Below are 23,739 nucleotides of genomic sequence, written 5' to 3' on the forward strand. Positions count from 1 at the left end.
TTTTAGGGTTCAATACCCAAAGGGTAAAAACGGGACCCTATTACTAAGACTCTGCTGTCCGTCTCTTTTTTTTTTATTTTTTTTTTATTGATAATAACATGGAAAATACAACATGTGCACCATAATACAATGTTTCGCCAAACTGCGGAGCAGTTTGTTGGCGATGAGCTCGCTCTTTTATACATCAAAAGCAGGTACATAATTTTTGCACTGTCCTACCGTCCCAGCGTAGCCCTTTTTTTTTATCAAGTACCTATAGGTATATTATAAGTGGACATTGGATAAGTGAGCCATCGCTGGTGGCGCGGGCGCGGGACAGGAGTACAGCGGTGCTTAAAAAATCTACCTTAAACTAATAACTATGTTTTATTTTAAACTAACAACTCGTAAAAATACAGGTGGCTAGTGGCGCTGTATACATTATGGATAAGTACTTACTACTATTGTTTTATGGAGTTATCGAATTTATCTAACAATATCTGTCTGTCCATGTGTCTATTACCAGGCTGTATCTCATTAATCTAGTCAATTTCATGGCGCACTATACAGCCCAGGTAGCATTTATACGTCATTATGACGTCAGTGACGTCATTATGACGTAATAATGCCCTCATTATGACGTAATAATGCCGTCATTATGACGTCGCTGACGTCACTTTGCTACCTGGGAGGATGGCCAAAATATATGTGCATTCCCGTTGCCAGGGGGATTTTGGGATTATACTGAGCAACATCGCGAAAATACATTTTGGCTGGTCCATTTTCTATGGGAGGGTAAAATTTTTAAAATCCAATATCTGAATCTGAATCTGTCGCTTAACCAAACTCGGGTAAATCCATTCAACCCTCTTAGGAAATGTCTACCTTTTCTTAATACCAAAATCGCAAAATCTGACAGTTGAATTTACCACAGTTTGAAGTTAAACTGCTCGTTTGTTAGGATTATTGCGCTTGTTTCCGTCCATGCTCGAGTTTTCGTCCACGTGACGGATTAGATAATATTTAATTTTTAATTTTCTGCGAAATCCCAGGTAGCATTTATACGTCATTATGACGTTAGCGACGTCTTTATGACGTCATTGTTACGTCAATATGACGTCGCTGACGTCACTTCTACCTGCCTGGGAATGTCATATAAAGGATTGCGATAAGTCCAAATTTGTGCAGCAATGTAAGTTTATATTTAATATTTCGTCAAGTGGAGGAAAACTAGCGCAATGACTATATCAGAATCATTTTAATTGACACTTTCTTGTGAATTGCTGTCATTTAAAGGATGACTCACGTTAGACCGGGCCGTGTCCGGACCGGAGCTTCCGGCGCTTCGTTTTCTATGGAAAGCATCACGTGATCACCTGTCATGTCATAGAAAAGTAAGCGCCGGAAGCTCCGGTCCGGACACGGCCCGGTCTAACGTGGGTCATCCTTAACTCAGCTCCGCTATTATTTGAATTAGATTTAGGTGGTTATCTTAGCCATGTTTTATTAATTACTTTCCCTCTTTCCATCTTTACAAGGTCTGTATAATGTTTTTACATGTTTATTTTATTTTATTCTCAGTCGTATTGTTTCAAAATAGCGACTGCGGCGGCCTCAATTCGTCAATGTCGGTAGCTGATTAGCCATCGGTTGCAAATACAATTAACGTACTGCCCAAAAGGCACGCTAAACGATACAAACATAGCCGATTACTGCGCCGCTACTGATTACACGGTGAATATTTCACATGCATTGTATATTATATTGTATATCTAAGAACTTTATCGTTTATAATAAATACAGATACAACGTCTAACTATTGAAATGTGTATTATTTTGTATAACTATGTTCTAAGGGTTTGATCTAAAGGTATTTTTAACCCATATCTGATGTAAGCAGGTATAAATTTTTATTTTATTTTAGGGACTTTATAAATAAATAATCATTTATTTTCAGGCATGGCCCATAGCCTAGGCTACAAAAATAGTGTTTTATTGGGGCCTAAACGCGTGGGTCGTTAGCCTTTTTGGTCACGGCACTTGGATCGCTGTGTAGCTGGATGTTACTGTCCTGGTCTGGCGTTCCTGGCGTAGTGGCAGCCCGGCGTTTAGCGCAACAAACTTAAATACGACGATGATGATGATTATGATGTTTCAATATCGTCTAGCAAATACATTTCGGACAAGCCTATTGAGCTTAATTTAAGACTATTTCATTGCCTCTTTGGTACGATTTAAAGAAACAAAAGGTTATGCTGCCTAAACATGTTATCAAAGTGTCATGAATGCTTCATGAATGCTCAATTGAGCAGCTGCGGAATAATTGTGGTGAATTTTTATTTTTACATAAACGCGATTTTTCACCCCACGTTTTGGGTTCCCTTAAATTTATAATGCAAGCGAAATGAAGGAGACAGCTAAAATAAGATAAAAACCAAAGTCATTCATGGCAGACATTCATGGCGGGCGTTAGACCATCACTTCTTCTTCTTCTTCCAGTGCCATCTCCTACCGGAGGTCGGCTATCATGAGGGCTATACGAACTTTAGACGCAGCCGCGCGGAATAATGAGCGTGTGCTCTGTTTGAACCATGTTCGGAGATCTTTGAGCCATGACTTACGTCTTCGTCCGGATGATCTTTTACCTTGGATCTTTCCTTGGATAATGAGTTGAAGGAGTTCATATTTCTCGTTTCGCCATCCAACCATCACTAGAGATGTTAAAGTCGGAGTTGTCGTTAGTAACATGCCATCGTAGTTGGATGGATCTGTGTAAAGAGTGTATGAAGTTCTGTGAGAGGATGGATAAACGTCCCCCTTCGCCCCTCTTCGTCCTCTTTCGTCCCCCTTCGTCATTCTTTGTCCCTCTTCGTCCCTTTTCGCCCCTCTTCATCCTTCTTTGTCCAACTTCGTCCTCCTTCGTTCCCCTTCGTTCCTCTTCGTCCTCCTTCGTCCCCCTTCGTCCCTCTTCGTCCCCCTTCGTCCCTCTTCGTCCTCCTTCGTCCTTCTTGGAGGGGGAAGGGGGATGAAGGAGGATGTAGGATGAAAGATAAAAATGGATCTTTATCCATTTCTTTATCCTTCATCCTTCTATCTTCGAAGTACGAAGCATGAAAGATCGTCTTCTATCTTCATCCTTCGTCCTTCTATCTTCATCTTTCATATGAAGATAGAAGGATGAAGGATGAGATGAAGGATGAAAATAGAAGGACGATCCTTCTATTTTATACGACTCTAGATATCTCAAGATATGACCCTAAATATGACTCTAGATATGACTATATATGACTAGATATGACTCTATATGACTCTAGATATGACTAGATATGACCAGATGTGACTAGATATGACTCTAGATATGACTCTAGATATGACTCTTTGTTGTTGTACCTATTTATTTATATTATAAACAATATTTCGGATTAAGAGGGACGTAAAGCCACGTAGCTCACTAAGTTAGCAATTTTAAACTCTCGTCTGCAGCGATTACCAACAGTTTTTATATATGAAAACTATATCACAACCTCATTTAACTATTATGTCGGCATATATATAATCTATAACAATACTACACTAGTAACTAACAACTATAATAAAAAAAGAGAAAAGTAGGTACATTTTACGGTACCTACCCAATAATGAAAATTAAATTTACAAACTAATAAAAAATGTACACCTAAACCTTCGCGAGAGGTACAAATTTCAAAAACGAAATAACACCCAAAACCAGAGGATTAAACGTATCTGGGGCGTAACGCCAAATCGAGCAAAACAAAGAGGCACGGCCGTACCATCCTTTTCTCGAAGCCACTCAGGCCCAGGTAGCAAAATGACGTCAAATGACGTCATATTGCTACCTGGGGGCCATTTTCAACGATCTGTAATTTTGTCATAGTTTAAGCTAGAACCCTGAATTATCAGTAACGTATAGAGCATAACATGATTTAGATATATTCTCAATAACATGTAATTTTAACATGTAGTTTAAGAATTATTGCATATCAAAGTTCCTTAGTTTTGTCACTGACACACTCACTCACAATCATCATAATTCCAAGGTACTTCTAGCAGACCCACAAGCTCCAAAATTGAAACGTAATTAGTTTTTAGCGTATTAAGCCAATAAAAACTTAAAAATACTGCAATATCAGTCACGTTTTAAAGATTTAATAACTGTACAAGTAAATTTGTAATCCTATATAAATATATGCGATAACAAAGTTACGTTTGCAGTTCCTATAATTAGTAGGTTAAGTATAAGGTACGTTACGTTGTACGATGGGCGTATGAATGAAGATGTGTATAATTATGATATGTGTATACATAGTATGAGCATGGTATGGGTATGAGTACACGAAAAGAAGGACTGCCTACAAAAATAGAATATGAGATCCCATCAAAAACATTATATGTAAAAAGATGCAAGTCTAGCAACGAAAAAAAAAAAGTTTTGAGATGTAATGTGAAACCAAGTCGGTATTTTAGTCAGTGCCAGGGGGTGTTAAAATCGTATCAATATTAGATATCTTTATTTTTTAATACTTATAATTATACATAAAACAAATTGCTTAAGCAACCTCCATTCTTACTTCCACTCCGTATTGAAAACTAAACCTTAATCTGTAAGAAACAAGGTTGCTTTTACAATAACACGTTTAAGTAGGAGGTTGAAGGTTAAATTAGGCTAAGTTTTTCAATTTCCTCGCGAAATTGTCTTTTAAGTTGAGGCTAATGGCTTTTGTATTGGCCGCGTCACTCCCCGGGTAGACCTGTCGTTGGTGCCGTCTACATTTTTGAAAATAGCAAATTTGGATCTGGAACTTTCTGAGTGGAAACTTGTATGGCAATTTTGTCATTCTAGCATACAAGATAAATTTGGAAATTTTGAGAATATTCTGCAACTTGCAGATTGCTACTCGGCTTACATTATACTATTTTTAAAAAACCGGCCAAGTGAGAGTCGGACGCGCGCACCGAGGGTTCCGTACTTTTTAGTATTTGTTGTTATAGCGGCAACAGAAATACATCATCTGTGAAAATTTCAACTGTCTAGCTACCACGGTTTATGAGATACAGCCTGGTGACAGACAGACAGACGGACAGCGGAGTCTTAGTAATAGGGTCCCGTTTTTACTCTTTGGGTACGGAACCCTAAAAACTATAGAACCGGCACAGTGAACCAGTATTTTGCGCCACGTGTTGTTGTTTTGACAACAAACCAAAGAAACGGAGCGTGGATCTCGCGACCTAAATCGTCGCTATATCTGCAACAATCATTTGATGGAAATGTCGCTTTTCATGCATTCGAAATACGGGTGTTTTTGTCATCAAACGAGTGTTGCAGATACGAAGTTAAGTATAGCGGCGAAATGCGTAAGCGCCATGAATTTTACGGACGACGTTTTGGTCACGTTTCAGGGTTTGCACGACGGATCCGAAATGTATGGGAAGATCCGCGGATCCGGATCCAGATCCGTATTATTTCATATTACATTTCGGATCCGGATTGCAAACCCTAGTCGCGTGGTACAGGTTGCGATTGCGACAATTTAATTGTTTGGTATATGGGTCAGTATGGCTCGTCTATGTTCGTGTATAGAATAGTAACTTAATGGGTGCTTATTTATTATTAGTGACGCCCGTATGCCCCTTCGGTTGAAGGGTAAAATTTATAAAACGATCATAAGACCTGTCGTCATGTATGGATCAGGGTGTTGAGCCCTAAAGGTGAGGGATGAAAAGAGATTGCATGTAGCGGAGATGAGAATGTTAAGGTGGATGTGTGGCGTGACGAGAATGGATAGGATAAGGAATGAGTATATAAGAGGAAGCCTGAAAGTTGCACCCATAACAGAAAAAGTAAGGGCAAATCGCCTAGCATGGTACGGGCATGTGATGCGGAGGGATGAAAGTCATGTGACAAGAAAGGTATTAAGAATGAATGTGGAGGGAAGTACGAGGAGAGGAAAACCGAGGAAAAGGTGGATGGACTGTGTGAAAGATGATATGAAACTAACGCAAGTGAATGATGAGATGACGGGTGACAGAGATGTATGGAAGAAAAAGACATGCTGCGCCGACCATAAGTGAATGGGACAAGGGCAAGCGAATGATGATTTATTATATAAATAAAACGACAACAATGTGTTCAATATACAGGAAAGTGTTTATTCAAACAGTGTTACAGTATAAAATGTCAAACGGTCCGCCGGGCCCATCGCCAAATACGTAAATACAGAATAAAGTATATGTGCGGGGAGCCATGGGCCGAGCGGACACACAAACGCATGTGTACATGTACCTACATATAAAACATACAATAAAATAATGTATAGAAATACTGTAAGCTGTGCAGACTTTGCTCCTAAATTCGAAAATAAGAAAAACTATTGTGGTATGTTGTATATCGTCGCTATACTTACTCAACCTCATATCTGCAACAATCATTTAATGGAAATGTCGCTTTTCTTTCATTCGTAATACGGGTGTTTTTGTCATCAAAAGAGTGTTGCAGATACGAGGTTGAGTAAGTATAGCGGCGATATGACGAATCAAGGTAGACCATCACCACTATCAACTATTATCATGTTGGGACACTTTAAATGAGGTTGTGATATAGTTTTTTATTACTAGCATATAGCATACTAAGGCGTCTTCCCTTGTCTTCCACGACTCCGGATATAGTGCCTCCTCCAGCCAGTTGTTGAGAAAGGTGTCTAGGTCGTAGCGCTATCTCCGTCTGGGCCTGCCGCGTCCGCGCCCCTCTTCTGGCATCCACTTGGTAGCTACGCTAGCCCATCTGATCTGTCTGGAGGCATGCGCAGACGTGACCGGCCCAGTCCTATGTAGTTTTAATGTATAAATAAAAAGCACAACTGTTGGAGCACAATAACCCAGTGGGGAGCAAAGTAGGCACATTTACGGTAGGCGATGGTTAGTGGGGACCGGATTTTGGCATATCGCCGCTATACTTACTCAACCTCGTATCTGCAACACTCATTTGATGACAAAAACACCCGTATTCCGAATGAAAGATAAGCGACATTTCCATCAAATGATTGTTGCAAATATGAGGTTAAGTATAGCGACGATATGGCCGGTAATAAAAACAATGATTACAGTTATTGTTAGTTTTTACGACAGTTGATAAGTGATAATTACTTTGTACGAAATACCTACAATTCTCTAAATTGATTTTGTTCTATAAATAAGATACTAGATATAAAGGGACATGAGAGTAAAGAAAAAGTGATTTTTGTACATTTTTCCTTTATTTCTTTCTGATAATGAAATATTCCGATCCCCGTTAATTAAAATGTAAACGTTGGATCAGTTTCGTTACGTATAAATTAAGCCAAGGTGGACTTTACGTCGACAACAGAAGATACAAATTTGAATGTAGTACTTAACATTAGACCGTACAGAGCAAATGAAAAACAGTAGTTGAGCTTGTAAGAGTAAATCCAAAAAGTAGCGTGTTTGACGAAATTGCTTTGGTATAAGAATATTTACACTGAACTCATAAAATATTTTGAATAGTTTATAAATACTAGAACACGAAATGTTAAATATCGTCGCACACTATACTCTTTAATTTCCATTTTATTTATAATTAAATCATTAACAACAGACATTTTCACAATGCGTTTGTGTCAAAGAAATATTTAAAAACAAACAGTAACGCTACGATAAAGTTTCAAAAATTGTTCAGTCATAATATCTAAGAAATAGTTTTTGCACAGTATATTATATAATAATAATATATTTATTCTTATTAATATATAATAAGTTTCACAGCTCAATTTCGAGTGGTTCTCGTACATCGTGGCTGGTTATTGTCTTTAGACGAAATTTGTTTAAAAAAATTGTGATTACCAGACTTACCAGAATATATATACTTACTGAGAACGGTCTTTACAAAATTTATACACATCTATGTAGAAAACGAACCTATTTTCATAATTACCGTTCTTGTCTTTTGTTTTATGGATTTATTTTTTATTTTCACGTATGAAAAAAAATAAAGTGCAGTAATAAAAACTCCTGCTTAAATATATTTAGTGTAACACTCGACTTTTCTCAGCAAGGATATAATCTGTGGTGCTTCTAAACAATTGAGTTTCCATATGTTATCATTTTAATTATCTTTACAATTTATTTTCCTTTTTTAATAATTTATTTCAATAATTGTATTTATTATACCAATTATCATTCAAGTACTAAAAGTTATTAGAAAGAGTAATCCAACTACTTACAACCGGGGTGACTTGGGACTTGAGGGTTGAGGGGTAACTTTAATAGGTAGTGTCTAAATTTAAAATGCTGTTGGCTGACCCTGTACTGTTTGTTATCTTTAATTATTCAGTTGTACTTTAAAAAAAAAAACATTTTACAAAAATAATCCTTAGTTACCCAAATTGACAAGTCAGTTTTTGCAAGCGCAAAATGTATGTGTAGCTTAAGTAAGCTATCGCTCCACTTTTGTTGATTGAAGTAAATTTACATAAACTTTCTGTATTTGAATTGCCACAATCATAACTTATATTGCGTCGACGTGAAGTGAATCATAAAGTGGCAAAGAGTGCTTGGGAAGCATTAAATTGTTTGGATGGCAGAGAACAGACTTATCCTATAAAACCTATATAAGTAATCAAATACGAAATACGAAATGTAATTTAAATCAATACAATGACCTAGTAACTTATTGTTTATTTGAGTATATTATAGAAAACATATTAAATTCAAAATGTCATCGAATGTTAGTTGCCGTCCGTTCCAAGCATTTCGTACTTCATTATTATTTGAATGCTACCCAAGTACTTATTGAAATTCATCTGAATTATTTGCAATATTGTATTGTGATGATAAAACAAGTTTGTCTAACTTCACTTATTTTCAAAAGTTATTTCATGAAGTACTTAGTGCAAAGAAGTAACTTTCATGTTAAATAATCTGTAAGTAGATACTTAAAATGGTGAACTTTTCCTTACTATAGTAAAAACACCTAGCCACCAACTTTGTGTTTTTTTGTGGTTTACATGTTATGTTTTTCAATGTTCTTATGAAATTTTAACTGTTACATTCACTCAATACAGTGATTTTACCATTTAAAGCTTAGTAGCCCCATTTTATAAAGTCACCCCTTTGACGGTATCTATAAACTTGACATAATTTTTAAATGCATCTTCATTCTTTGCACTAGGACAGTCGCCATTAAATATATTAGAGCGGCCAAGGTGCTCAAAAATATCTGAACACGGATTCTTAACGCCTTGGCAATAGAGGCAGATATTTATGAGCACTTTGGCCGCTCCGATGTATCTGATGGCGACTGTGCGTTTAACGAAAATAAATCAGTTCTTTTTTTTAAAGTTTGGCAGAGATCAACACGAGTACGAGATAAAGATTAAAACTATGAAAATTATTCGATTACAAAATATATAAAACGTTAAAGTGCATAGTTTCACAGTTCTAGTTAGGTAGTTACAGTTTTCCAAGTTCAGATTTTACGAGTAGTGTGACGTATTAATCGATTTTAATCAATATAAGGCAAATGTGGTGAAGACCGTCTATTAGGAAACATCGTCTACAAGCGTCGCTTTTACCTTGCGTTTGTACGCGTACTCCACTTACGACTCCACTTAGCATAAGAAGTGAAGCTTCATTTCTGACCGTGTCTGAGCGACGAACGTAGTATACATACGAGAATTCTTGCCATATGACGGTAATAAATTTTATATGCCGGTCTTCTCCACATTAACCTTAAGAATAATATAAAATATAACTTAATTAACACGATCTTAACCCATTTAGTGCTGATAACGCGATTTCGAGTTTACGGCATATCGATATCGCGTCTTCAGTATTAATTGACTTAAGATTAATATGCGTCAAAACATTTTTAACAAGAAAATACAAAACTTTTTATACTTAGTTTAGTGAAAACTTATTTTTAAAGTAACTTGAAATATAATAACATACTGGTAGAGCAAATTTTACATTACATTGTTTAATTCAAAATTTGCAAATAATTGTTATCCATGTCTGTTTTGATATAGCTACAATAGCTGTAAGAAAAAAAGCTTTTCATAATTGAAGTTATTAAATCCACTAAGGTCATTGAATATAACAATAATTAATACGTCACATTTATGTTTATGACCATAGTACAAAAAAGTCAAATTTATATGTTAAACACACAGCAATATAACGCTACTGAATACCTATATTTGAAGCGAAGAATCATCATTTACAGTGCTACGAAAACTATGGAAAATCATAAGCAATTTAATTCCAGCGTACTTTAGCTTCAGCTCTCCAAAACCCTTTAAGATGTGGCGTTAGAGAAAGGATTTGATCCTGACACTTACCTACTCATATACTGTCATGGAACAATACGAATAATATACTTACCCTTACCACGAGTTCAACACTGACATATTCGGTAGAGACTGCGTAAACTATCTCACTATGAATCTCCCTCGTACTGACATTGGTGCAAGCGATATGCACTGCGTTTGAGTTGACGCAATCGCTAGCGTTTAAGGCCGCTTATAACTCATGGTGAGGGTACTGGATTCCTGTTCCTTATTGCTAATACAGACAAAACTGTTATAGGGTAAATGCGTTTTAAATGGCTCAGAAACTGTTTTATTTTTCAAACCGTTTTCGTTCATTCACCCGGGAACGAAAAGGATTTCGTTTCCATTTGCGGTTACTGGTTAAGAGCCCATCAACGTACTCAATAGCGCCACTGCTAAATAATTTTGATTATTTAAATTTAATGATAGAAATTTCAAAAGGGGTCGATTTGTACTGTATTTTGTATTTAAGTACCTTTTGAATACATCAAACTAGTACAGTATATAGCGGCCCCTTTTTTTAAAATATCTATCGTTAAATTTCCTCTTCTTACCGGTAAGGAAAGAGAACGATTTATTTTAGTTCGCGTTCAATAAATTAACTGGTTTTTTAATGAACGAAATATTATATAGGTTTTGAAACGATATTAAAAGGAAAATTTATCAATAACGGTTACGAGCCCTGGAGCTTTTCCTAGAATTATAAGAAGATGGATAATATCCATTCCTATTCTATCTATTTGTTACGGTTAGAATTACATGTAATTCTACCGTGGGCATAATAATCAAACTTTCCGTCGAAACTTGACAGCTTTAGACGCAATTACCCCAAAGTAATGAACAGGAATAATGAAATCTATTGCGATAAATTTTTTGTTTCTTCCTTACTCTAACGCTCGCTCTCTCGTTTGGGTCAGTAGCTAGTTTAACTTTATTTTTAAATATCGTTAAAATTGTATTTGCTACCTACCCTTATATCAAACGTTTCGTTTCTTACCCATTGTTTTTATCTGATCAGATTAGTTAAACCGAATTTTAATTTAGTTTTTATTTTCATTTACTTTGGGACTGGCAATATTAACAACTGAGACTATGTTAACGGTTTATCTACAACTTTGTCAATTGTCGATCAAAAGTATATTTCTAAAATTGACAATCTGAAGAATAAATAAGTTTTTGGCAAAAATTTCATTTTTGGTACAAGCTTTTATCGCTGACTGTACTTTTTTCCACAGGCAACTAATACTCATCGAGACAATTCTAAAAACCCCAAACACAATTAGGTTGCGTTGTTTAATCACAGAGTTCCTATGACCACCTCCTGTCTCCATCATCAGATCAGCTCGATGATACCATAATATTGCATTGTCACCCGATTTACATATGTATGCAAATTTTCAGCTTCATCGGAAACCGGGAAGTGGGTCAAATTTAACTTGCAAGATTTGACCCTTATTAATTAAATATGTATGTAACATGTTACGTACATATTACATACATACTTACATAGGTACATTGCGAGTTAAATAAAAGCTTGTAAAATGAAATATAGGCATTAGAATTTGTTAAGGTTTTTGTAAAAATATTATCTTGCTAAGTGTGCGTATAAAACCACCAGTTTGTACGGTTAAGGAATTTAATTTTAGTACCATTTCGTACCTTGTCACAGTGAAAATCAGTATAAAATTTGCTAAGGACCTAATACTATTGTCACTGTGAAAAGGTACAAAATGTTAGGTACTGAAATTAAATTCCTTAAAATATTTCTAAATGAATTAATTTAAATTTCAATATCTAACTTGCCAGTCCCTAATGTATTTATTTTAAACTATCTACCATAGGTTTTTCCGTCGTCAACAAAATATGGAAGACCTATATTTTGTTCAACGCAAGAAACTGAGCAAAGATAATATATTAATATTACATATATAGTTGGTGATATGTAGATACGAGGGGCCGTGATAGACACAGGCGCATAGATACCGAGGCAACTTTTACGCGAAATGAAACGAATGATTTAAAAAATAACTATAATTGAAGTAAAACTTCTTTAGGCACGACTAGAGGGTAACTCAGATTTTTTCTGACGGAAGTAACGCTCAGTAGTGACACACGTACTAGGTACTACACACGACAAAGTGCCAACATATAGCGATAAACGCCATCGTCAAAGAAGTTTTACTCCAATCGCGTGTAGATTACACGCACACAAATGTTTTTTTTTTACTGTTAGTGTAGGACAGGTAGCTATGGGCTAGTATAGTAAGGAACGATCATTTGTTTCTTAAAAATGTATGGCGTAGTATTAAAAAAATACAGAGTATTAAGTATTTTCTTATAATTTACAGAAAATTTACGGTATACGATCAGGACTCCTTACCTTACCTTAAAGTTTTGTCGTAGAATAGTTGTTCGGTTCGGTATTCAACACACTTGCTCAAAATGACGTTTTTATTTCACCGATTTTTGGCTCATACTCCTAGATATTAAACACGCGTGCTTTTTCATTATATGTGACGTTTTCAACCAAAAGGTACCACATTGTCGCTTGTCGATAAGGTTGATTTCAAATTAAAGCTATAGGGAAATAGCGCCTTATTGACAACCGGCAATAAGTACCCTTTTGATTGAGAATTACACATATTATCCGACTGAGTTAAGAAGTTAAAGGTAACTGATTGCTAATAATATGCATGGAAACGGAGCTTTCTTTAATTGGTCGGACTGGCAGGCACCGGAGCGCCCGACCGCCTGCTGCGGCCCGGCCCCGGCCGGGCGAGAGGCGGCCAACAGTATGACAGATTTTAGACTTTTACTAACTATTTAACAATTAAAATTTGATTAATATGAAAGTTTCTTTTTTTTCCTCGCAAGTGTGTTGAAAAACGTCGTATGAAACGCGTGTGCATTGGTCATTACACACATCGGCTTTCTTATTGCGCGCTCGCTTACAGCTCGCGCGCACAATATCGCCTCGTGTGTAATGACCAACAGCACACTTGTATCACAATGTACTATTGTTTTAATTATAATTCATATTTCTTCGGTATTTGTCTTGACTGTCTGTTTGTTTGCCTCGCATCTAAACGCCCTTAGCCCTTTGACAAAGGTGACATTGACAACAAGGAACAGAAGTTGGTTTCAAAGCTGATAGTGAAAAAATTGTCCCGACAACTATTAAATTTTTGTAGTGTTGACAATTTTGACAACTGTCAAGTTTGTCAAAAGGCCGTGCCTTTTGGAAACAGTGCGCACGGAAGAGAACAGCTATCATGCATCTACAACACTCATTACAATATATCTAACGGTTATGTAATATACTGAATATGCTAGCGCGGATTGCTATCGCCATCGGCAAGGTTTGTTAATGAACCAGTGTTTTATAATATAGGAGGCGAAACGCCTGTAAGCGATTACCGTCGCCCACGAACACCCGTAATAACAAAGGGGTTGTGTGTTGCCGGCCTTTGAGATGGGAGTACGCTTAGAGCGGCCGCTTGTCCCAAAACTTGTCGCAGTTTTGATGTTTAACAGGCAATTATTGTGATTTTGGTCGCAGTTTTGTTGTTTGACAGGCAATCATTGTGATTTTGGTCGCAGTTTTGATGTTTAAAAGGCAATCATTTGATGTGGCAAATGAATTGTAAATGTCAACATGTGACAACCAAAGTTGTCACCTAATGCAGTACCTACGAACCGTATTTCGCAATCTACATTAAATTTGAAACACATATTTCTGTCTGTGTACAATCAATGAATTTAAGTACATAAATGACGAATTAATTAAACGTAAACGATTAAACGATTAATTAATGGTAAATATAATTATCCATAGTCGTAATATTTCGCAATGAGGGCAACCGTTTTTGTGCTCACCAGTTGGCGCCATTGTAGATATAGGTTCAGAAAAACAGATCTCAAAATTCTTCTATGCTTATTTTTATAAAATCACGTTCTATACACAAAGGTATTTTAACGTCTAAATGTGCTATTTTTTAAACCTGTTTAATTTTGCATATATTTTAATTGGCACTTTTTTAAACCACTAATATTTATCGAGCTATTTCTATTGTTTACCATGAATAATCAAAGATGGAAATATATTTACCACACTTATGAAAAAGTAGTGAAAATACCCGATAAAATAAGCTTGAAACCCCCAAAAGCTTCTATGCATTTGACATTTTGAAAGACCTCCATCTACACTAGCGCCCGTAGCGGCGAAATTAAACGCGGTAGCCCTCATTGATTGAGGCCGTTTGAATATTCGATTGAAATTCGAAATTTGAAATGCGGCAGATTGATATTGTGAAATAATTCGGTATTGAAATTGAGGTGTAATTATAAATACTGGTATTACCTGTGGAACGGATGATTAATTTGTCGGTAATATGAAATTAGGTAAATGCACCAGATAAAAGAACCTACAGTGTGCATGTTAACATGTTGTTGAGTGCGGTTTAAGAGGAATGTCGTGCTGCGGCTGTGGATTGAGCTTCCTGCTAAGATTTTCTCGAGGGGCCACAGTATAGGGTACTTAAAAGGAGTGTACAGGTTTTTAAAGGTTCGGCAATGCGCGTGTAACACTCCTGGAATTGCAGGCGTCCATAGGCAACGGTGACCGCTTACCATCAGGCGAGTGAACTCTTTAAGAATGTCAAAAAAGGCTGATTTCAGGCTCCTGAAAGATGCCTTTACCTTTAACGTCGCAAATTGTGCGCAATTTATGCTCTAAGTATGGTTTTGTTAGAAAGGTAACCTTTTGCTTTTAGTTCTCAATACCGGTAATGGGGCTACTTTGAGTCGCGGGGAAATATTGATCATCGCTCGCTCAGCATTACAAATCAGTGCCAGCTCGAGCTACGCGCTACGTGCGTAGCCGATAACACGATAAAACCCGTATGCAGAGAAAAGTGGTCGTTGTCAGTGAACGTTTTAACGTGTGAATCGCCTATTTTACAAGCAACTCGGAATATCCCTTGCTAGGAAAATATTTGAACTTCGGTAGGACATTTTCGTATTACATTTTTGACAGGTGTTTACTGTCAGATAGCTAACGTGCCTCGTAGCCATCACAGGGGGCCTAGCCAAGATAACAATCGTTGATAGAAAACGCCAATCAACACTTAAATAATGTATGGAATTAGTCACGTGACATTTCGTGGCATCTGTCATTTCGACAATTTTTTTCTAAGCTAAGCCCCCAGTTCTCCTAGAGACAAACATGTACTCGGTGTATGGCTGTAACTGTGTTTCAGATCTAATGTGGTGTTCTAGAACTGTCAGATGTGTGGGAGGCCTAGAGGCCTACTAATATTCGGCGTAAAATTAGTGATAAATAAGACTAATAGTGTTTTTAAACCTATTGTTATGTTGTAGAACTGTCAGCTGTGCGGGAGGCCTAGAGGCCTACAAGTATTCGGTGTAAAATTAGTATACATGTCGTTGTGTTATAGAGTTGTTCTTCGTTTATAGGGCCTATACCGTACTCGGTGCAAAAGGCGTTGCTGGTGCAGTTACCGTTGTCGTTGTGCGAGTCAGGGTGTTTCTCGGGCGCAGGGGCCTAGAGCCCTGAACTTATTCGGTGTTAAAGTGAGCATATACTTGACAGAAATATTTTTAGAGCTACTGTTGCATCTAGAGTTGTTATTTGCCCGGGAGGCCTAGGCCTGCTACTCGGTGTAAAAGTGAACATATATTCAATAGAAATGTTTTTTTAGAGCTATTGTTGCATCTGAAGTTGTTGTTTGCTTGGGAGGCCTAGAGGCCTACACATACTCGGTGTAGAAGGCGTTGCTGGTGCAGTTGCCGTTGTCATTGGGTGAGTCGGGGTGTTCCTCGGGTTCCGCGCCGTTCGTGCGTAGCTCGTCGCGGACCTGATAAAACAGTTCCAAGTTAGGAATAATCCTTGATATTTAGAGACAACAAATAGACAAGTAAAATTAAAAGATCATTGATATGAATAGTAATATATCGGTCCCCACTTAACCCTTATTAACGGATTTATTATATGGCAAAAAATACCACCCCTAAACATCATTTTTTTTTTTTTTATTAAGTAGAATTTTTTGAGGCGATGAGGTTTGAATCGTGTATTTTTTTTTAAATAAAGACCGCTAAAGAGCTAAAAGTCCCGTGATTTTCGGTGCGGGAACAGATATATGTATTTATACAGTGTGGAAAAAAATTATGAGCCATTTGTTATTTTGAATTTATCTAGATCAGTTTCATTTTTATCTAGATAAATTAGTTGGGATTTTAAATAAAAGATGAATGTCAGTAGTATAGTGTCAGTGTGACGGTTTGACCCGACGTGACATTCTATAAATTTATTATTACAACTTTCCTTCAATAATAAACGAGGATTATCTTCATCTAGATAATTTATCTAAATAAAAAAGTTGTCAACGCACTATTTGTGATTGAATTTATCTTCCAATAAATTTATTTGAAATGATTTTATTTGAAATAATTATCTAGATAAAAAATTATCTAGATAACGCCCAAACTCTGATCCCGGGTATGGTTAACAGGTGATATTTCCCACCTTCTCAACTTGGCGCATGACCCTCAGCATGTTAAGCCCGGCGAGGTTCTTCAGTTCCTGGACGCTCCATTGCCCGCTGCGCAGGAGTTCAGAGAACAGCTCCGGGTATTTGGACACGTCTTCGAGGCCGCGGGGGACCCTGGGGACAAAGAGCGATTAAGCAAGAACAAGAATGGGGGAGTGTGGGGGGGGGGGGGGGCTTAAGAGCGTTTTCACATTGTGTCCGATCTCATCTCGGGTGTATATAATTAGGGTAAAAACGGGACTCTAGTGTCAAGACTCCGCTGTCTGTCTGTCTGTCTGTCCGTCTGTCACCAGGCTGTATCTCATGAAACGACCCTAACGCGCATCCACTCCGCCGACGACGGGCTGGGGGCAGAGCCAGGCGCTATGCGCGCCTGCTGCCTCCACCGTAGCGGGCTGCGCAGGGCTCCGGGGGAGTCCCTGCGGTTTTTCTAGCTCACAGGACGGGTCACTCACCAAGTGGCACCCAAAAATGCTCACGGCCTGCGGGCCGCCCGCCGGGGCGCTTGCGGTCGAATGCTTTTAGCGACCCTGCGGCACCCCATCTAAGGCGGATTCGGCACTCGTTGGTGGTTTTAGACGGTAGTCCTCTGGTTAGTCCGTCATCCCTCCTGGTTCCCCCGGACCAGGTGGCATGCGTAAACGCATTTTCCCAACGTTAAAAAAAAAAAAAAAGGCTGTATCTCATGAAACGTGATAGCTAGACAATTGAAATTCACAGATGATGTATTTATATTGCCACTATAACAACAAGTACTAAAAACAGAACAAAATAAATATTTAAATGGGGCTCCCATACAACAAACGTAATTTTTTTGCCGTTTTTTGCGTAATGGTACGGAACCCTTCGTGCGCAAGTTCGACTCGCACTTTTTTCTTTGCATATAGCGATATTACTGTTCATTATATAAAAATACTAGTTAGCGATCGAAGCTATAAGTATACGAACGTTTCTAAATATATTTGGATTTTTTTTAGAATAGTGTATGGCACGGAAACTACACACACCAATTGAAGTCGAGCGGGCATCGTCAAATCAGTTAACTGACAAATTATAAGCCTTATTCCATGGACATAAGGTTTACTGATGGTTACCTAATATTTGCTGTACGAACGAAAATAATGGGCGTCCGAGCGAACTTCCATTTTTTAATTACTCAGTGAGGATCAATTGATCCGGTTTTTTTACTTCGGGATCGAGGAGGTTTTGAAAGCTGGCGTTATTTGATTACAGCAGTTTTGGATTACTAGGTTTATTTTTGATATCAAACCCGGCTTGTTCATTGTTACTGAGTTTTACATCTTTTTCGGGTTCCGTACCCAAATGGTAAAAACGGGACCCTATTACTAAGACTCCGCTGTCTGTCTGTCTGTCAGTCCGTCTGATAATTGAAATTTTCAACCCCTAACTTTTGAACCATGAGACCAAAAAATATAAAAAAAATAGTATGATAAATGCTTAATAAATACTTTCAATGAAATCTATAGCGAATATAATCGGTCCATCCGTTTTGGACTTATTGCAAAAAGTCTTCTCTTCTTAGTAAAAAGACGTACACAGCGCTGCGAAAGTATAGGTATACTCCTTTTGCTTGTGTCGCCAATTTTTGTTTAGCATTAGAAGAAGACTATTTATTAATCTGTGACTAAAGTCGTCGTCAATAGAACTTGCGCACAATGTAAACAAACCGTTTTACTCTCATTACTTCGTAATCTCGCTCTTTAAAAGGACCTTATCAACAGTCTATATACTTAAATATATATTTTTTTGTTTAAAAAGTCATTTATTCAGGTAAAAGTCAAAACAAAAACAAAAACAATTCAATAAACTTAAGACTAAGAGTCCCCCACGAGTTGTCCCCGGCGCAAAGGTGCCCATCACACTAGCCGCGTTACCACGTTGAATTGCGATGGACAACCTTTGCACCAGGTACGAACCCGCGCGGGCGTCATATCCCCTCTCCCTAACGCGACGTCCCATTTCCCTAATGCAATGGCAATGGCCTCTGACCCCCAGCACCCAGTAGTCTCAAACGCCAGGGGTACAAAATAATAAATATAAATATTTACCTATATATAAATATAAATATTTTAAATTAAATGTTAATTATTAATATTTCAGCGAAAAAAACCTTCGTAAATATGTTAGGTTATGTGTCAAACGCTAACAAAATCTGTCATATCTGTTTACATTGTTTGCAAGTTCTATGAGGGCTATCGTTTTTTTGCTCACCAGTTGGCGCCTCTGTTGATGATGGTCCAAAAGACTAAAGAACAGCTGTCAATCATTGAAGTGACAAGTGACATTTGACATTTCGAACTTTGCGAAGACCACCATCTACACTAGCGCCCCTAGCGGCGAATTCATACGCGTTAGCCCTCATTGACGACGACTTTATATTGACGAATGACGAACGTAAATGACGAATTGTGAAAAATAAGTCAGCAAATAGTTAAAAAAAATTAAAAAGCGTTTTAATATAAAAACACGTTAAGATCGTTTGTAGTCTTTTCTAATGTTAAAAACCGGCCAAGTGCGAGTCGGACTCGCGCACCGAGGGTTCCGTACATTACACAATTTAAACAATGTATTTTTTATGTGAAGCGTGAGTGAAAGGTAAATTGCGGTTTACGATTTATAACGTATTAAAAAAAACTACGTTTGCATGGTAATGTACATCATATTTTTATGTAATTTTATCATTCTCTTATTTTAGAAGTTACAGGGGGGGGGGGGGTACGCACATTTTACCACTTTGGAAGTGTCTCTCGCGCAAACTATTCAGTTTAGAAAAAAATTATATTCGAAACCTCAATATAATTTTTGAAGACCTATTCATATACCCCACACGTATGGGTTTGATGAAAAAAAAATTTGAGTTTCAGTTCTAAGTATGGGGAACCCAAAAAATTTATTGTTTTTTTTATATTTTTGTGTGAAAATCTTAATAAATCTTAATGCGGTTTACTGAATACATCTACTTACCAAGTTTCAACAGTATAGTTCTTATAGTTTCGGAAAAAAGTGGCTGTGACATACGGACGGACAGACAGACAGACATGACGAATCCATAAGGGTTCCGTTTTTTTCCATTTGGCTACGGAACCCTAAAAACGAGGTTCAGGTTGGGCCAGTGATAAATGCATTATTTTTTTTTTATAAATAATCAATTTTTATGTTTTTAAATAAAAATTATAATTATAATTTGGGATAAACAAATAAATTTGAAGTTTTAAAAATTAAATCATAAAGATGTCGTCCGTAGCGGTTGCGGCACTCTTCCAGTCTTGCTTGTAAATTTTGAAAAACTTTCGTTAGAAGTTGCGGAGATATTGATTGGATTTCTTGACGAATATTCTCCTTTAATTCTGCTGTGGTTGTCGGATTATTGGAGTACACTTTACTCTTCAAGTAACCCCACAAAAAGAAGTCTGCCGAAGTTAAGTCAGGGCTCCTGGGAGCTGTATAATATTGTAATGCCGCGCAAGATAATTTACCCTGGAGGCACATAGTTTATGTGCCAGTCTTCCCTACATTGACTCTTGATATTGCCATTTTGGCCACAGAACCCTAAAACCGAAGGGTCACACACTCGACAAGCTCGGGAAGCGGAGCTTACATTAAACCGGTAGAAGTTCATCACTCAAAACCCACATTGGAAACCTAAAAATACCCACACCGGGAACTTTTGAAAGCTTTTTAGAACTTTTTAATCTGCGCTCGATAAGTCGGAGGAAAACTCGTTTCGGTATTAATCTAAGGGAATCTGCGTTTCGTGGGCGGGAGCCATTATAGGTAAAATCCGTCGCACGCGCTCGCGTCAGTCAGCGTTGCTCATACTATTTTTCGCTCACCCGCTTACCCGCTCACCCGCTCACCCGCTCCGTGCAACCCGCACCAGCTAGCGGACGCCCTAGCGTCTGTATTTGCATGTTTGCAACGTGATTTGCAAATACAAATTTCGCTAGCATCTGTAACTGGATTTGCTTCGCTTAGTTCGCTCGCCGAGTGGTGCACCCCTGGAGGCGAATTCGAACTAGGTACTACGATATCTAAATGAAGTCATTTTGTTATCATTCGACCGTGAGTCTCGCCAAACATGTAGTAGCTTTTGCGCAAACGATGGCAAAATTACATTATTTAGTTAGATATCATATTGACATTAATGTGTGAGTCAGGCGGTTATCACATCGGTGCAGCGTAGTAAGTTATTTTTTAGGGTTCCGTACCCAAAGGGTAAAAACGGGACTATTACTAAGAATCCACTGTCCGTCTGTCTGTCACCGGGCTGTATCTCATGAGCCGTGATAGCTAGACGATTGAAATTTTCACAGATGATGTATTTCTGTTGCCGGTGTAACAAATACTAAAAACAGAATAAAATAAATATTTAAGTGGGGCTACCATACAACAAACGTTTTTTTTGCTGTTTTTTGCGTAAAGGTACGGAACTCTTCGTGCGCGAGTCCACTCGCACTTGTTTGTTTGACACTTCTTATAGATTATATTATTATGATGATTATATTTCGAAACTAGGCAGGCTTGAAAACCGGTTTTTTTCAACGCTTTTTTTAAATTCACGCGCGACTGACATCATTGAGATATCATGTTGATGTCACAATGAAAGTTTGAATTGGCCTCACAGAGTTTAGGCACAAAAGGTTTGTAAGTGGCCCTTCTGTATTCTCTGACTCTGCGCCTAAGTGTCTCTCACAGCTCCCGAGAGCCCGGCAGTCGCTCAAAGACTCTGCGTCATGGATTACACTTCACTAGAAGTCGCGATCAGAGCATAGTTTAATATTCATTTGGTAATTTGTGAAAATGTGTGTGGCCGAGTCGAGGGACATCCGACTATTTCGACTTACAATCCGGAGGTCGCCGATTCAAATCCTGCCTCATATTAGCTTTTCGACGGAGGAAAGCATTGTGAACTTGCATACAACTGCAAAGAAATCCAAAGGTATGTGAAGTCCCCAATCTTCGGGTTGTTCCTACAAGCGTGAGGAATATTTATATATTTATATTTATTACCTATTTTAATATTAATATTAATTTGTGAATAAAAAATGTGTCTACTTTGCTCCCCACTGGTTAATTGTTATTAGTTAATTAATATATTATATCACAACTTCATATATGTGTTACAACATTATTGTAGTGATGGTCTACATATATGTATAGGCTACGGAGACTGCTTAGCATCAGGCGGGCCGTATGCTTGTTTGCCGCCGACGTAGAATAAAAAAAAAATATATTTTTTTTTGAATTTTGGAGCAGTAGGCAGATTTTACGGTAGCTAAATAGGAATGTTGACATTGTTGACTATAAATTAATTTTTAACAAGCAAAAACGTCTGCGAACGATGCTATTAAGCTGAGAATAAATTTAAAAATGTGGAAAAAATACTGCCTTGGGTGAGACTTGAACTCACGGCCTCTGGATAGATACTCCAGCAATCTGCTAACTGAGCCACCAAGACCTCATCCATAGTCAGCAAATATTTCCACTATATGGATCTAGGGGACCCTAGCGACACCTACCGTAAGAGCGTTACACTTCTTAAACGGCCACCGGAGTTCCAAGTCATATTGGAAATTCACACAAGCAGAAACGTCTTCTTTGACGTTGATTGTTGACTATATTGCCATGCATCAAGTAAAGCACCATGACATGAATACAAAAACGTAGACCGGATTTATATATTAGACAATTTTTATTTTATAAATCGTATAGACCTATAAAGAGTAGGTAGCTTAACCGTCACGTGTCGTCATTAGCTCGTAATTACTTTATATAAATTCCATAGTGACAAATCGTTTTGAGAATTCGAAAAAAGAAACTGATTTGACTTAAGTAGTCAAGTAACGCTCTATCCAGCGTGAGGTAATCCGAAGCACGTGCCGATGTGCTGATTGGGTTGACGTCAATCAAGGGACGTTTCGTCGAGCGAAACGTTTTACACAGTAATGGAGGACAGTCAAAGGGAAAATCTTTATTTTATAGGGAAAGGAAACTTTTTTTAACACAGAGGCCAGTTCGACCGTCCACTTTGACATCAACATGATGACATTTAGTTATCATTTGTGCGTGCATTGCGCTCGTACTTGTCCGTACAAAATAACAACCGACCGCGACCGAGAACAAAATAACATCATTTTGATGTAAAAATGTGACGCAGCGTACTACGTAGGCGAACAGCACGCGAACGCGAAGCGAAGCGATGCGGCGCGTGGTTAATCAATCCTTTGATACCTATAGAAGTGTCCTACGTGGGCGATCTCGTTGCGAACGCGAACGCTGTGGGCCCGCCGCGCCGCGCCGCAAAAAACCAAACAAAAAACCTGACATATATATTGTTGAAATGGTATTTTCACTAGCTTTATCTTGATGTATTTCTGTTGCCGCTATAACAACAAATACTAAAAACAGAATAAAATAAATATTTAAGTAGGGCTCCCATACAACAGACGTGTTTTTTTGCCGTTTTTTGCGTAATGGTATGAAACCCTTCGTGCGCGAGTCCGATTCGCACTTGGTCGATTTTTTGCTCCTGTTATAGGTCCCACAGTAAAATCTATTGCTGGCTATGGGTAAGATTGTTACAAAATGGCGGGCTATCAGTCATTTGCGTGCCCAATTCACGTCCACCATTTATTTAACACCCCATCGTTCATGTAACTCGGCCAATATCAGATTTGAGAATAAAGGCGTCCACTATGATATAATAGAGGCATCGATCAATTTATTTGACTATGCAAACATGTATTATTTGTGTAAGGGTCGAGAAAACCGTCTGTCACAGTTAAAACGGTCGCAAAATTTTATTG

The 23,739-nt window shown here is 37.8% G+C and overlaps 1 protein-coding gene across 1 annotated transcript in view; it reads right to left on the reverse strand.

Moving 5' to 3' along the window:
* Positions 1-15,846: 15,846 nt before the first annotated feature.
* Positions 15,847-23,739, reverse strand: part of LOC134754487 (dipeptidase 1-like) — a 206,292-nt gene continuing 198,399 nt past the window's right edge. The window contains exons 11-12 of the mRNA XM_063690821.1: positions 16,888-17,026; positions 15,847-16,216 (exon numbers count right to left, since the gene is read on the reverse strand). Of these exons, the coding sequence (XP_063546891.1) occupies positions 16,109-16,216; positions 16,888-17,026 (247 nt within the window). The 3' untranslated portion in view covers positions 15,847-16,108. The remainder of the gene's footprint in view (positions 16,217-16,887; positions 17,027-23,739) is intronic.

This window comes from Cydia strobilella, chromosome Z (assembly GCF_947568885.1).
Source record: "Cydia strobilella chromosome Z, ilCydStro3.1, whole genome shotgun sequence".
Classification (NCBI taxonomy): Eukaryota; Metazoa; Arthropoda; class Insecta; order Lepidoptera; family Tortricidae; genus Cydia; species Cydia strobilella.